At 43.6% G+C, this 16,283-nt stretch overlaps 1 protein-coding gene across 3 annotated transcripts; it reads right to left on the minus strand.

The window, feature by feature from the left end:
• Nucleotides 1–1,726: 1,726 nt before the first annotated feature.
• Nucleotides 1,727–10,265, minus strand: GPRC5D (G protein-coupled receptor class C group 5 member D). 3 transcript variants are annotated; one of them, XM_036456743.2, is made up of 4 exons: nt 10,060–10,216; nt 8,499–9,435; nt 3,282–3,338; nt 1,727–2,228 (listed from the first exon to the last, which is right to left on the minus strand). In XM_036456743.2, exons 2-4 carry the CDS (start codon nt 9,391–9,393, stop codon nt 2,221–2,223), a joined length of 960 nt encoding a protein of 319 aa, XP_036312636.1. In that variant the 5' UTR covers nt 9,394–9,435; nt 10,060–10,216; the 3' UTR covers nt 1,727–2,220. The 3 variants fall into 3 exon arrangements, with proteins under 3 accessions (XP_036312636.1, XP_036312637.1, XP_036312638.1); XM_036456744.2 differs by having other exon boundaries at nt 1,728–2,228; nt 10,168–10,265; XM_036456745.2 differs by lacking the exon at nt 3,282–3,338 and having other exon boundaries at nt 1,729–2,228.
• Nucleotides 10,266–16,283: the final 6,018 nt, after the last annotated feature.

The raw sequence follows: 16,283 nt of genomic DNA on the forward strand, positions 1-16,283 counted from the left end.
CAGTTGGTTGGGTGTCCCATGCACCGAAAGGTTGCCGGTTCCATTCCCTGTCAAGGCACATGCCTGGATTGTGGGCTCAATCCGGGTATGGGATGTGCAGGAGGCAGCCAATCGATGTTTTGTTCTCTCCCTCCCTCTCCCTTTCTCTCTCTCTAAAAATCAATAAAAATAAAATCCTTTGCATTGTGTTATCTCCCCTGTGGGAAACCGCCTATTTTATTGTCTTCACTAGCAGAGAGGTGTGGACAAGGAGCCCAGAATGCTGGTGACCCTTAAGCCCTGGCAAAGGTCAGAGCTAGGCACCCATTGTTTAGTCGAGACAATGGTAGCTGAAGCAACTTCCCTACCAGATAGTCATATAAATCCTTATTGATAAGGTGCTCGGTCTGTTACTAGCAATTGCCTGCCTAAGGGCTATTGGTGTATCCCAAATTGAATAAAAGGATAGCAAGGCTTGAGCCCAACCAGAGTCCTTCCTCTTGAGTTGGGATCCTGCCTGGCCCCCCAATATTTCCAAGTTATTATTTCTTCTCTCTTCTCTTTCTTTTGCATGAGGCCCCTCTTCCAGAGCTCGAACCCTGAACCACTCAGGATATGGGACTTCACACTCCCCACCACAAATAACATATATCTTTCAAAGCAGTGCTGTCAGCCCAGGACGAGCCTGAGAATAGTTCCGGGTACCCTGCACATGCTCAAGAGATACTCCTGACATTGAAGAAGTCCATGCTGTACATTAAAAAGGCTTCCCCCTCCCCCCTTCATGGAGTCTTAGCTATTTTTCAAAGATCTTTTACACAGCAGCACTCAACACTCACTGGTCTGAAATATCCCATTTGGTTCTCAGGGAGGAGCACACCTTTCTTGTAAATACAGAAACACAGGCATGGAGAAGCCTGCTGGAGTGGGCAAAGAGGTGTCTATGCATTGGAAAACCACTAACCACTGTGTGATTCTGGGCAAGTCACTCCATCTGTCTAGGGTTCTGCTTCCTCACCTGCAAGGTCATGAGGCTGAATTAGGTCCTTAGAGCCCTTCTGCCAGCACACCTCTGACTCTGTCCTGCTCTGACTGCCACACATAACAAATGGGTGCTGAGGACAGATGGATCCGTGGGGAAGAACGTGGGGCTGCATGAGGAATGAAGCCAGAGTAATTAGGGCAGAGGCATCGGTTCATTAGAAACTTCAAGACAGGCAGACCCTGCTTTTTATGTGCAGCACCTAAAATCCTTTATGAGCATCAGCTGGGTGGCTCTTTCTTCGCTGTTACTGGTTCATCAAAGCGGGTCACTGACCCCAGCCACATATGCCATCCTACTCGCTGTCCTAGGGTGCAGACATCCTGGGAGAGAGTCTGCCAGCCTCCAAGACTATGAAATGTCCGCGTTATTTAAAATACCCATCGGTGGGATCCTGAGGATTCTGCTATGACTTTTATCACAAATGTTGGATCACTGATATGTTAGGGGCCCTTTGTAAAAAGTGACTAGCCCTGGCTGGTGTTTCTCGGTGGTTAGAGTGTTGGCCGTACACCGAAGGGTCTCGGGTTTGATTCCCTGTCCAAGGCACGTACCTGGGTTGCAGGTTTGATCCCTGAGCCTGGGCAGTGTGGGAGGCAACCAAACCATGTGTTTCTCTCACATCAATATTTCTCTCTCTTCTCCTCTCTGTCTCTCTTCCTCTCTCCCCTCCCTTCCACTCTCTCTAAAAATCAATGGAAAAATATCCTTGGGGTGCGGATGAACAAAACAAACGAACACACAAATAAACAAAAAAATGACTAGAAGAGTATTCCAAGAGTGAGTTGCTACTGACCTCTAGACTTTGTCATATTAGAGTGACCCCAATTTCTTTAGACCAGGGTCTTTCGGTTCCATTGGTAAGAGGAACCAATTTGTTCTAGCGTTGCTAAGGAAGGGAAGCTTTCAGTTACAGAAGGAAGAAAGAGACACATAGTCAGGTAGGGTGGCCAGCAAGACTGTAATTATGCTTGAATAGGCGGTCTTCTGATGGAGGTCCAGATGGATGGAGAGGACCAGGAAGCAGAGCAGGAAGGAGGAGGCGATGTTTTGTTGGCAGTGTGATTCTGTGGACTCCCCAGCGGCCCACCAGGGCTACATTAGGATGGTCTTCTGGGTTTTCACTACTCACGATTCCCGTGGACTTTATAATTCCCGCATCAGAGTTTAGCCGTGGGATGAAATACTCTTGTGTGAGATCAACAGTCTAGAAAGGAAGAAACGCCATCATAAACTTTCTGAGCCAACATAGGGAATAATACTCTCTAGAACCATGTTTAAAATACTGTTATTTCACCATCATTTAATACTTGGTTAATAAAAAGGGGGGGGGGAAATCAAGCCTACCCATATCAGAACTTCTTTACCCTTAGTTGTTATCAAGAATCTCTTTGCAAGATTCTTGAATAGCAGCTGATCACCGGAAGTTGAAAGTAACCCAAGAAATTCTCACAGGGGGTAATAAAGATTTTTTCCATCGTGTACAGGCCCTCCAGAGGGTTAATTATAGCAAAAGATACAGTTATATCCTGGACTGTGTGTCATTCCAGGAAAAGGCTGAGTCTCGGATAACAGACCAGACTGATTAGCCTAGAGCTGCCTAGTACAGTATGTGACTTTCTCTCTTGCATTTTAGTTACTTTTGATCCCCATAGGACAAGAATTGTGTCTGGATTGTGTGACTTCAGGCCATCACAGCACAAAAAACAAGTTTCCTCCAGTTCTACTCAGCAGTGTTCCCTCTGCGTTGGCCCAGAAGGATTAAAATTAGTATGTCCAGCTGGACATGCAGATGATGATGTCAAGACCTAACCCAGCACTCGGGGCATCCTGGGCAGCTGGAGCTGGGCAATGACTCAGACAGGCAGCCAGTGGGACTCCAGGGATCGTTTTGACTAAAAACATACTTACTATCCCCCCCCCCCCGCTCTTGTCCCCAGGGTCAACAGCGGTGCTTCTCTGCACCCTCAAACAAACCCTCAAGCTGCCTTTTCTTCTCAGGACACTGTATTGGTGATGGCAGCAGAGATGGGGATTGGGAGGGGCTTGGGCAGAAGCAAAAGGCCCGACTTGCCTTTATTGTGCCACCCTGGCATGGTTTCGTCTAGAAGGCGCAAGCTCCACATGCCTGTAAGGATGACCCTGCCCTGCCACTCCTCTCTCAGGTCAGTACAAGCCACTGAGACGAAGCCTGACCGCTCTCCTAAGGCGGGCGTGCTTGATCTGGCCCTCTCTGGTGAGTGTAGATGAGCACATTTACCTGTAGCTGAATATGTAGCTAATGCTACATCCTCCTGAGCTCCATCACTGTCTCGGGCTGAAAGCCAAAGGAGGGAAGGGCTGGGTTAGTGTCAGAGCTTCATTGGGAAACAGCACACGAGGACGAGGAGAAGATTGAATGGTTTGCAAAGAGGCTCTTGGCCCTTTAGAAAGGAATTCTCCATTGAGGCTGTTCTAACGACAACAAAAAAATCTGTAATTTAAAAAGGAGTATTTTTTTTAATGCTTCTGAGGAAGATTGTCTATGGAGGGCCTTTTGTGTTCAGGAGAAGCTCATCTGTGGTTAGTAATTAAAGAGGCTGAAGATCCCTCATCGCTTTCTAGAGAGAAAACACGGGCACTGGGTCTGAGCTTTTGCTCTCTGGTATCACCACCCGACCAGGGCATCTCACTGTTCTTCAGCAGCAAAATAAAAAGCCTCAACTAAGTCATCTCTAAAGTCTCTGAGGCTTGACACTACACATTTTAATTTGATGTAAAAAAAAAAAACCTGGACATGATATAAAGCATCACTAAAGACAATTTTGTATTGTAGAACATCACACATGTAGCTATTTGTTGAATGTTTGTCTCCTCAACAGGACTGTAGCTTTATGAAGAAAGTAGCTGTGTTTGTCTCTGAGGCTAGGCCCTGGCTCGATACATGTTTGTTGTTTGATGGTTACAGGCATAGCTGGGCCACTGGTATTCACACTTCGTGGCTGTAGATATGGAGCAGGTCTGCTCTGCTCTCTCATTGGTTAGCTGTGTTACCCAGGGCCCAATTCCTTAATTCAGTGGTCGGCAAACATCGGCTCTCGAGCCACATGTGGCTCTTTGGCCCCTTGAGTGTGGTCCTTCCATAAAATACCATGTGTGCGCATGCAGGTACAGTGCAATTAAAACTTTATGACTCATGCACCGAAGTCAGTTTTCAACCTGGGTGGGTCTATTTTGAAGAAGTGGTTCTAACACTGAGCCACACTCAAGGGGCCAAAGAGCCGCATGTGGCTCGACAGCCGCGGTTTGCCGACCACTGCCTTAACTGATTGTTGCCTTTGTTTCCTGATGGAAGTAAAAGAGGGATCATGATGATCAAAACAGTAAATCTATTGTATTTCATAGGTTTGTTTTGAAGATTAAATCAACTAATATATATATATATATATATATATATATATATATATATATATATATATATATGGCCCTTGGAATAAGGTATGATATACAGTACAGAAACCACCACAGTGCTATCCTTTGTGTGTTATTATTGGTGGCAGTGCTGGTGGCATAGTTATAAATGATGGTCTGACATCCTCCTACTGGCACTTTTTAGAGGGGTTGGATCCGGTGATATATGAAAGTCTTTTTTTTCCTTCACAGGGGAATGAACTGAATTTTTGGTTTAACTTTGTTCCTTGTGGCATAACAAGACTCCTTCACACACAACCCTGTGGTAACCAATGTTTGTCTCACATTCTTATCAGAACAGATCATAAATGAGAGAAGCCCAGTTGTCCAGCTCACCGCCTTCCTCCCCACACTATGCCAGTTCTCTCTCTTTGTGACCTGTTGCTCTTGAGGGTGACAAAAAGAGGTTTACAATTTATTCCCCTGAAAGAACAAATGAAGGTCATACCCACTGAGACCATTCATATTGGGTTTCTCATAGTAAGGTGGGTTCCTTGAAGAAAAAATTGTTGAGAATTCTTAAAAAAAGAACCATGTTCAGCAAAAGTGAGTAATTGCTATAAGGAAAACAAACCAAAGGGCTTATGTTTGCAAAATAATTTTTCTCTTGGTTCATATTATTTTATAGTCATTGACCCATTTTTATATTACACTAGAGGCCTGGTGTATGAAATTCATGTACAGGAAGGGTCCCTAGGCCTAGCAGGATCAGGGCCAATCTGTGTGTTGACCAGTGGGGCGATTGGGGAAAGAGGACCTTCTGGCACCCACATGGGCTGGCCTGGGACCTGCAGGCTGGGAGCAGCTCCTGCATTCAGTGTATGCCCCTTGGTGGTCAGTGCACGTCATAGCAACTGGTTCTTCCACTGGTCATTTCATCATTTAGTTGATTTGCATATTAGGCTTTTATTATTTAGGATAGATGTTTTATTTTTGTCTTAAAACCTTCAAATGAAATAATACTAGGTTTTTTGTACACATTCAAACACTGGATGGAAAAATTCCCACAATAATGTGACACTTTCAAATATTCATGGGTCTTGCTCTGACCAAACCTGATATAACAATATTCTAATTAGTCTAAAACAGGTAAAGTAGGCACTAATTAGAAAAGGAGCTTTCCCACCCTAAAAAAAGATTGGTAGCTGATATTCTACTATACTTGAGGTCTCTGTAAATTTTATCATATTAAGAATTCTCAGTTAAAAGAACAACTAAATTTAAAAGATCAATCGATATACTGATTGCTAGGAACACATTTGTTACAGGACATAGAGTATTTATATCCAATTGTTTGGTGTTCTGTAGCAACATGACAGCATTCTCATTCTTCATCCAGATGTTTTTATATCTTGGAGTTAAGTCCCTAAGCCACTTCAGAGAGATAAAGCTTAATCTTCTTTCACAAGACTTCCAGAGAAATGGGGTCCTTAAACCCCCCCCCCCCCTTTGCTAATCGGTTTCAGTGTTTACCAACCCTTATTTTTCTATTTAATCTAAATCCCTCATGCTTTGGTTTGAGTCCACTTCTGTCTCTATTGTCTTCAGTTGGAAACAGAAAAATAACAGGACAATAGCCTCTCAGAGAGAGGTTTTTATACTTGTGAAATTCCCTGCGAATCCCCTCTTGGCTTATTCTTCTTTTCAGTTGAATAATTCTGGTCCACACAACCCAGTGGTAAATCAAATAATTATGTGGCTGGAGTCGCAGCTACAAACACTATTAATCAGAAGAGTCATATAACAAACACATACTTCACAGACTCAAGCAAGACGTCATGTTGTAGCACAGAATTGAGAGAGAGGTAAACAGTCTATGAGAAGGACACATCCACAACTGCCATCTCAGTTTCATTGTCTTAGCCTTTCCTCACAGGTCTGACGTTCTAACTAATCCTTTAATCATCTATTGTGGTTTCCCACCGAAACCTCTCTAAGTTCCCCACACTTCTCATTAGTGGATCCCAGGACTGGAAGGGGTGTTCTTGTGAGAGACTGACCCATGTTGAGTACAATGGCCTCATTGTTCTTGCTAACCACAGGTCTGTTTATATAGTAGGGAGATTGTTTCCTGAGCAAACAAAAACAAAGACAGGGCTAAGCTGCTGTCCCACTGTCAGCTCATGACCTATGACACACTTAGGATTTTTCAAGTAATTATTATACTGTACTTACTATATGATACTTGCCTGGTTTTTTATCTATTTTGTGTCTATTTGTATGTTTTCCCTAGCTAGGTGTAATCGTGTACTTTTTATTGGCTTTTAATAATTCTTCTAATATTTGATATTTGTACTTTTTCCAGGTGACCTAAATTCTGATTCCATTCTCTAAAACTTAAGTTTCTGCTTATTCTGCCCAATTTTGGAGCACAATCTATGTGTTCTTTACTACACAATTGTCCCCTGCCTCCCGCTGCCCCCAACCAAGTATCAGACTACACTGACGCTGATGTCACTGGCAGGCTGTTCTCTGCTCAGAAATTGATTTTCTAACGACGCTGGAGGAATAGGGCTAGTCCCAGGAAACACTGTGTTTTTGCAAGCTCTTGCTCTTCCACCAGGACAATCCAACAACGTTAAACATTTGCCCAGTATTTTTGGGGTATGGAATATCGATCATTACAAATTCCAGTGTGCTTGGGATTCATGAAACTAAGACTTCTTTCTCTCTCTTCTCCTCTCTCTGACTTTTGTTTCCTGGAATCATGAAACAACAATAAAACCAACAGGAGAAGTTTTATCCTATCTTCTGGCGAGAACTATGAGAAGTAGTTTCAAGAAAGATGGACTCTGCAATTCTGCCACAAACCTCAGCGAGCTGATTACACGGCATCAGCAAGCAATGAAAAACTGCCATCGGAAGGACATATACTGTCAGTGTCTGGCTCTCGGTCATCTGAGCTGAAAAGAATTAATGGGTGCATCTATCCGAGAAGGATTTAATTTGAATGTGTAATTAGCCATAGATTACAGCTTTAAAAAGTGTATGCACTTGAAAGGAAAGCTCCTATTAATTTTTTGAGCTTAGTGACCATTATATGTGCTATGCAGTCTATAAAATAGCATCATCTTTGCACATTAGAAATAAATTGTGAGAAATCAGATGCCTATTAAGACACAAGAATTGATGTGCAACTATGACATTTGGTTATGAATAATATGCCAGATGTTTTAGAAAGGAAATAAAGAGTTTTGACATATTTCCAGATGACTGAAATCAGCCACCATTTTCCTCAGGTTGTTGGTGTCCAAGCCTCCTTATTGGCATGGGTAATATATTTTATTCTTTAATAAAGGATAGTCAGATGGCTTACTCTTACATAAGGATCAAAATGTGACCTAGAAATTATTATGAAATTGTCACATAAGCACATTGCTTTTATTTCTATTAATGATAGTGCATCTGTGCCTTTATTCAGGATTCTGATTTAATGCCTCTTCCTGTTCCTTTTTGTAAACCCTGAAGGGTTTTAAGCAGTGAACACTTTGAAAAGCAGAGATCCGGAGTTACTTGGCTTTGTGACTTTAATGAGGTGATGAATCCTGCAAATCAGTTTATGATGATGTTTGGGCAAATTAACTTTGAGACTTAACTTTTAAAATGTCAATCACTGTGGCCAGGATTGACTTTTGTACTTGACAGCCACAACATCTGGATTTAGCATTATATGTCATGCAATTGCGCGGTGCAAGCCTAATTTGGGGCTGATTAAGTCATTTTATAGTGGGCGCCTTTCTTTACCCAGCATGAGCACGAGAGCCACACCCTCTTTACTTAGGGCCTTTGGTTCATTTCTGCCTTGGTCTTGTTCCATTGGTCTCTCTGTATTTTGAAAGAACTCGTTTTTTCATGAAAGTTTAACCTTGATTCTGGGGTCTTCATTTCCACGCTTGAACTATTTAGCCATCCACTACATTCTGACCACTCCCTTTTTGTTCCCCCTTGGCTGCCCTCTTGTCCTATTTCTCTCCTGTTTCTCCCACAGAAGAACCTCCCTGCTCTCCGAATACCCCCAGGAAAGTACCTCTTGAGAGTTCCTGGTTCTCCGCTCTGAAGCTGCATTGGTAGACGGGGGCCGAGCAGGCGTTGCCCTGTAAAGAGCAATCCTGTTTACACGATCTGTAGAGAATGCAGAGCTCAGGTATGATGTACAGCAGCAGGAAAACCCACGCATTGGTGACCAGGGCGATGCAGACGACAGGGTCATCCCACTGGGGCTGCCGCTGGAGCTGCGGGTTGCCTCTCATGAGCATGGAGATCCACACCACCCAGATAATGATGGAGATGAGCATCGTGACGAAGATGAACTTTCCATGCTGCTTCCAGTTCTCACATGGGCCACAAAAGGTGGCTTTGGAGACGAAGAAGGTGATGGCCATCAGGAGAAGGACATAGACCAGGAGTACCACAAAGTCCACATTTAGCTGACAGGGTGCCATTTGTACAAACATCATACATCTGGTCGTTATGAGCGTCACGTACTCAATGGCAATGATCGTCTGCAACAGGCTACAACCAATAGCAATGCACAAAATCGTCGTCCAAGAGAAGGAGACTCCACCGCGGACTAGCTTCACCAGGTTGGAGGCATGAGCCAAGAGGCATGAGAAACAGAGAGCAAAGAGAACCCCAAAGAAAAAGTAGCGTACAGGGGCAGTCTGCTGATTGAACTGGAAGATGAAGGCAAAAGCAAGGCTAAAGAGCCCCAGCACGCCCAGGAGAAAGAGGACCTGGGTGGGGAGAACATTCCACCGGCAACAGTCTTGAACCTTTCGCATGAAGAAGAGACATGCCAAGAGCAGAATAATTGTAACCACTATGCCAATTATTGCCAGGCATTCCAGCACAATGCCCCATGGCCCCTCAGTGTCACAGAGGAAATAATGGTCCCCAGTGGACTCGCTGAAGTCCTCATACATGGTGACTGTAAGTGGACTTCACGAGAATGGACTTCTGTTTTCCTGCAGAAAAAAAGATGAGACAAACCTATGACTTTACATCTACCCACAAGAATACATGTTGGGTATAGGCATACCATTGTAATGTCTTTCTCTCTCTAAATTAAAGGCATCTGGACATATTAAATGAAATAGCCCTCAAACTATCAAACCTTCAAAACTATCCTACTGGGAAGAACAGAACAGTCTTTCCAGATAATCCATCCATTTCTATGTTACAATTTCTCTGTTACAAGGCTTTTTGAAGTTAATGCAGGCAGAATCTTTTTCATAAATTGGTGCGTTTGACAAGATATGCATGATCTATAAGATTCCAGATAAATCAGGCTCCAGGACAAGGGTTGTTGACATTAATGGGTCATTGGATCACTCAAGACACTGATGCACTGCTTGAAGGAGACAGACAGGTGATTTTTTTCCTAGTAATATTAATGACTGTTCCTTCTTTAAATTCAAGTCAATTCAATGCATCATATTATTTTCAATATTTACTATTTGTTTGTCAAAGAAGGATACAATATGGTCCCTGCCTTTAAATAACTTTTTGGGTAGTTTAGCACCAAAATCTATGTCTTAAAAGAGGTTGTCTAGGAAAAAAATTCCGCATATTCATTTGGAAAAAAGTACCTTGCAATCGAATACTCCTAGCTCGCCTCCTCTTCAGTTATTCCCAAGCCAGATGGCTGGAGTGACCCAGGCTTATAGCTCAGGCATGGCCCCTTCATTCCGACTTACCTTCTCTGTGTCCACGCTGGAAGCTGAGGCTCTGCTGACTGCGAGGTTGTAACTGCCAATGAGTAAGAAGGAGACAACCTCAGCTTCTTTATTCTCTCCCCAAATGGGCGGAAGGACTGAGGCCCTCACTCAGATTCCTGCAGTGCCTATAAAAAAGCCGGAAGGTCAGAAAGACACACCTATTCCAGTTTCACAGCAACTTTTTCTACAGAGACTTCTTTGGTGATAACAATTATTTTCCACTCCACTGCTCACTCAAGGCACCTTGGCCTTAGAGAGGTCCTGAAGGGGGAGTGAACTTAGGAGTGACTGATTGCTCCCCATATATTCCAATATGTACTGGAAGCTGAGAGAGGCCTTCAGGTGATCTGACATGAGGACCCTTCATTCTTCTCCTGACCTACTTCCTGCAATGCTGTCTCCAGAGTCTTCCTCAGATCTTGATCTTGATTGTAAGATCCAAAGAGCATCCACTCAACAAAGGAATAAAACTTTTACTGAGCCAAAAAAGAGGGTATGCGCATTTAAAGGGCCAGTTTTTGGCAAAATTGTGAATTGGGGGAAATTTGTCTTCTCTGCTATTCTTCTTTAGAAGTCCTTGCTCAAGTCTTGGATGGGCTTTGGCCTAAGTTCTCTCCCTCTTCTCCTTACTCTGTATCAGAATGTATTTGTTCTGGCTCTCAATCTACTGGGGCATTCCTAGGGCCCAAGATAGAACTCAAAATTGAAAGTTACCAGATGATGTTGGCAGATCATATTCCTTTTCTCTTGCAATCACACACTACTACTGGCTATATGTCCCACCTATACTGGCTATCGGCCCCCTCCTCATCCTCCACCTCTACTCCCAATGTACTCCTTGGTTCTTTTCCTGGATATTTACAGTTTGACAGAGACATCTGAAGACCCCAAATCAGTACCTGTTAGTCCAGTTTCAAGTTGCTCTGTGACCTGGCCCTACCTTTCTCATCCACATTTCTTTCAGGTCTCCTGGCCCTGTGGTTTATCCAGGTTGGTGTTCCCACTGCCTCCCAAGTAAACAAGCTCCCATGTGCTTGCCATCTCTTTGATGTTGTACCTGACCCAGACTGCCTTTGCTTTATTCCTACTTACCCTTTGTGCTTTATTCCCATTGATCCTGTTTCCTATCCAAATACTTTTCCTACCTTTAAAATCTAGCTCAGCCTTAGATGGTTTGGCTCAGTGGGTAGAGTGTGGGCCTGTGGTTTGATTCCAGTCAAGGGCATGTACACCTCAGTTGCAGGCTCCTCCCCAGCTCGGGCCCTGATCAAGGCATGTGCAGGAGGCAACCAATCTATGTGTTTCTCCCACATCGATATTTCTCTCTGTCTTTTTATTTTTATTTATTTTTTAAATATATATTTTATTGATTTTTTTACAGAGAGGAAGGGAGAGGAATAGAGAGTTAGAAACATCAATGAGAGAGAAACATTGAGGAAGTGCACATAACCAAGGTACATGCCCTTGATTGGAATCGAACCTGGCACCTTTCAGTCCGCAGGCCGATGCTCTATCCACTGAGCCAAACCTGTTAGGGCTTCTTTCTGTCTTTTTGTCTCTCTTCCACTCTCCCTAAAAATCAATAGAAAAATATCCTTGAGTGAGGATTTAAGAAAAAACAAACAAACATCTAGCTCATCCTGTCTCCTCTATGAGCTTTCCTGCCTCCCTGATCACTTTAGCTCTCATTTGTCCTCTTCCTCTGTGAACTTAACAAACAAGCACAGAGGGTCTATCTGTTCAAAATTAAAGAAACCCTATTTTCTGCCTATTTTATTTGCATTAATTAATTTATTAATAAAATAAATGTATTAAAATAGTAACTACATTCATCAATTTATTTTGTTTGTATTAGCCTCATCCTCTCAATTAGATTGATAGGTGCTTAGGGGTCAAGTTCCACATTTTATGCACCCAGAGCACCTGGCCCCACATGGAGTATCTCCTACGTGGTGGACAGATTGTTTAATTAAGGATCCTCATGATAGCATTCCAGGCCTTGTGAAGGTACTTTTCACCAGTGTGCTTTTCCAACAGATGCTTTTTAATGAAACCCACCTTAAACAAGTCCAGACCTTAACTGACCCCAAAGTCACTCTGAAGTGTTGTGGGTCTATTTTAGAGATGGCTTAACTTTAAAAAGCCAAGTGTTGTTGTTTTGTTTTTGTTTTTCCCCTTTGAGAGAAGAATAATCTAGAGAGGAGAGTCCTCCCCTTCACTTGCTTTAGGGATAATTGTGGTCAGACTGAAGCTGTAAAGGCTAATCTAAAGTTCACATTAAAGGGTAAAGGGATTTTCTGGATGATGAAATGTGACATCCATGAGAATTCACTCAAAAGCCTAGTGAGTGGTTAAATAGTTGTCAGTAGACCAAGAGAGGATTTCCCACTTAATTCTTCCAAGAGAGTTATTTTGGTGACCTTTTCCCTCCTCTCAGCTCCTCTAGTTAGTCAGCCATTCCTCACTGTTGTGATGTTCTGGCCAGCCTGTCTTCTAAGGAGATTCCTCCTGACCGGAGGGCTTGAGGCAGGGGAATTAATGGGTTAATGACACAAAGGCCTTTGAATACCTGAGATAAAAGAACAGTGTCCTAGGTGCTAATTATTGTTACTTAAACACCTGGGGTGCTAGAATTAACCCGTGTGCTGCTTGGCCTTAAGGAAAGAGGCCTCCTTTTGCCTCCACATCTCCACATCACACACACCTCATTTCTTTGGGCTTTTGTGTGGCAACAACATCACACCAACCAGTTCAGATATGACTTTGATGAATCAAAGTGTATTGATTACCACGAGTCCATTAAAAATGGAGATGAAACAGTCAAGAGGTCAAATGCCTTTTGTCCAACACCTATTTGTGTTGTTTCCTTCTCCCAGAAGCAGAGCTGGAGGAAATGTTAGAGATCACCTGTCCTAACCCTTTCATTAATAATTTATAATAAGAAAGCCAACTTTATTACATGAGGAATTAAATAATAAGGAAGCAGAGGGCCAGAGAAATGAAGCAATGTAGCAAACATATGGAAAGGTTAGAGGAGCAGCCAGCATTGCTGACTCCTGGTCATAGTGTTGTGTTTTTTTTCTTTCTTCATATTTGTTACCTGGTCACATTCTTGTTGCCAGGAGGACAGGCTTCTTCCCTCAGGAGGACATGTGGGTCATAATTAGAAAGAAAGAAAAAAAGAACCACTGTACTGTATACCTGAAATTAGTACAAAATAATATTCTCTTTTTAATATAAAATAACGTTGAAAGTAAACTGTAATTGAAAAAAATAGTTACAGTATGTAAAGTTCAGAATAGGGAATACACTCAATAATCTATAATAATAAAAGTATAATATGCTAATTAGACTGAACAGCCAAATGATCTTCCAGACTTCCTTCTGGACAAAGCGGGGCTGTGAGGGCTGGTACAAGCCTCCATGGATGCGAGGGCCAAACCCCTTGCATGAATTTCGTGCATTGGGCCTCTAGTATTGCAATAACTATGTATGGTGCCAGATGGGTACTAGACTTATGGGGGTGCTCACTTCAGAAATTATATAAATGTACAATCACTGTTGTACACCTGAAACTAATATAATGTTGTATGTCAACTGTTAATCCTATCAAATAAAGAGGGAATATGCAAATTGACCATCACACTGTAACAAGATGGCTGCACCCACAGCAGAGGCAGGGATTCTGTAACACAAGATAGTTGTGCCCACAGCAGAGGCCGAGTTCCCTTAATGAGCTTTAATGAGCAATCAGCAAGGACCTGAGGCTGCATGGTGCTGGGCCGGGGCAGGGGACCTGAGGCTGTGCCCCCTGCCTGGTGGTGGGGCTTGACAGAGGACCTCAAGGCATGCCCTTCATCCTGGCCTGGGCCAGGGAACCTCAGACCGTGACCCCCACCCTGGTGCTGGGCCAGGGACCTGAGGCTGTTCGGCCCCCTACACCCCCCTCCCCCTCCGCCCATGGGGCTTGACAGGGGACCTCAGGCTGTGCCCCACCACACAGTGGGCCTTGATGGGGGTAGGGCTGGCCGTGTCTGGGTCTTGTGCGATTTCGAGGCGTATGTGGGTGGGCGGGGACTTTACTCTGATTCCCATGGCGTGCCCCAGACTCTGACAGGAGGAAGATTTTCATATCCATTTTATTAATTTACTTTCATCTCTGACACTTCTATTATAGAGAAAGGGCAAATAGCAATATTCAAATATTTTCTCTAATTAATTCCCTTTTAATGTGCAAGAATTCATGCAGGAGTTGAAAAATAAAAAGATAGAGTTCAATATATAAAAAAAAAAAACCCACAAAAACAAAACAAAAACCATCCAAAAAAAACCCACCCAAAACCAAAACAAACAAACCCAGAAAATAATAGATTATGAGAGAGAGTGCATCAGATATTCTTCGTTCTGCAACAAATCCTGCAGCTGTCACGACTGGCCATGTGCAGCCTGGCAGTGTGAGACGGGGTGCTCTGGCCAGGAACACATCATTTGCTTTTTTGTTCACAGTCATTTCCAAGGCTGGCTTTGTAGGGGTGCGACCAGTGCAGCTGTTCAGGCCCCCCCCCCCACTCAGAAGGATCCTGTGCTTAGAGTTTAATGCTCAGTGGTCACCATCTTGGAATTCTTAATCATTTTATTTCTGAGTTTGTGTTCTGTAAGTGAAGTCAGATGGGACAGCAGAACATGTGCAGGGGCTGAGAGCCTTGGCCCATGTGTGATCCTGCCTCCATTACCTCCCTGAGACAAGTTCTTGGCATCCACTCCATGTTACCCATTAGTGCCTGAGTTACCCCATTTCCCCTTTCTGCCTCTACCTCATGGATGCTGCCAAACTCGCTCTGTGGTCTCCTGTCCTTCATGGGTTGGTTAGTGGGATTTTGGAAAAATGGATTGACATAAGCATGTCTAGCCAGGGTGTCACATTTCCATTTGTACTGGACCTTGCAAATTAGGTAGCTGGCATGGGCGTTAATTCAATTTTCTGCTATATGGTGGTTAATTTGATCAATATTATATCAGGATATAAACATTGTTCCGTTGAATTGTATATTATGTAATGCGCAGTTAGTTGTGAAGAACCTGTGTTTTATCTGGATCAGCAAATCGTCAAGATTGGGTGTCATTTATGCATGTTCAAGATATTTTTTGGAAAAAAAGTTTTCTAATATTTTTTTTCCAGTTTGTGACTATTATAATATTTTGAGTGAAGTAGTATACATTGCTCTTATATTGAGTTGTTTTATCATTATTAGAGGAAAGCAGATGGTGTGAAAAGTATAGAGGCACATTCAAGGTCAATTGATGAATCTGGAAGTGTAAATACAACAATAGTGAGAAAAATGTTAACTAATAAAAATTTTGATTTTATTTAGGCTGCATTATAAAAAGAAAAAAGACTCTTATAATAAATATTATTTAAATGTGACTTACTAAAATGTGCAAAGCTTAATAAAATGAAAGACAGCATCCATATATATAAAGAGCCAGGGGCCATCACGACCAAAACAACCAATGGACAACTGAACAGACTTTGTGGGGTGACCAGGCCAGGAGGGGGGTTAGTGAAGGACAACCAAATGAGCAGCAGGCTGTGTGGGTGATCAGGATGGCAGGGGGGTGGGGAACAGTGAGGGGCAACCAGGCCATTAGAGGGGGGCAGTGAGGGATGACAAGGCTGGCAGGGGTTAATGAGGGATGACCAAACAACTGAACAGCAGCCTGTGTGGGGTAACCAGGCTAGCAGGGGAAGCAGTGAGGGGTGATCAGGCCAGCAGGGGGGCAGTTGGGGGCAACCAGGCCAGCAGAGGGGGGCAGAGAAGGAAGACTAGGTTGGTAGGAGGGGCAGTTGGGGGCAACCAGGCTGGCAGGGGATAGTTGTGCACAACCAGGCTGGCAGGGATGGCAGTTATGGTGATCAGGCCGGCAGAGGGGGCATTTGGGCATGACCAGGCCGCCAAGGGGACAGTAAGGGGTGACTAGGCTGGCAGGGGGGCAGTTAGGGGTGATCAGGCAGGCAGGCAGGTGAGCACAGTTAGGAGCTAGTAGTCCCAGATTGGAGAGGGTGCAGGCTGGGCTGTAGGGATTCCTCTCAATGC

Source organism: Pipistrellus kuhlii, unplaced genomic scaffold (genome assembly GCF_014108245.1).
Source record: "Pipistrellus kuhlii isolate mPipKuh1 unplaced genomic scaffold, mPipKuh1.p scaffold_m20_p_3, whole genome shotgun sequence".
In the NCBI taxonomy this organism is placed as follows: Eukaryota; Metazoa; Chordata; class Mammalia; order Chiroptera; family Vespertilionidae; genus Pipistrellus; species Pipistrellus kuhlii.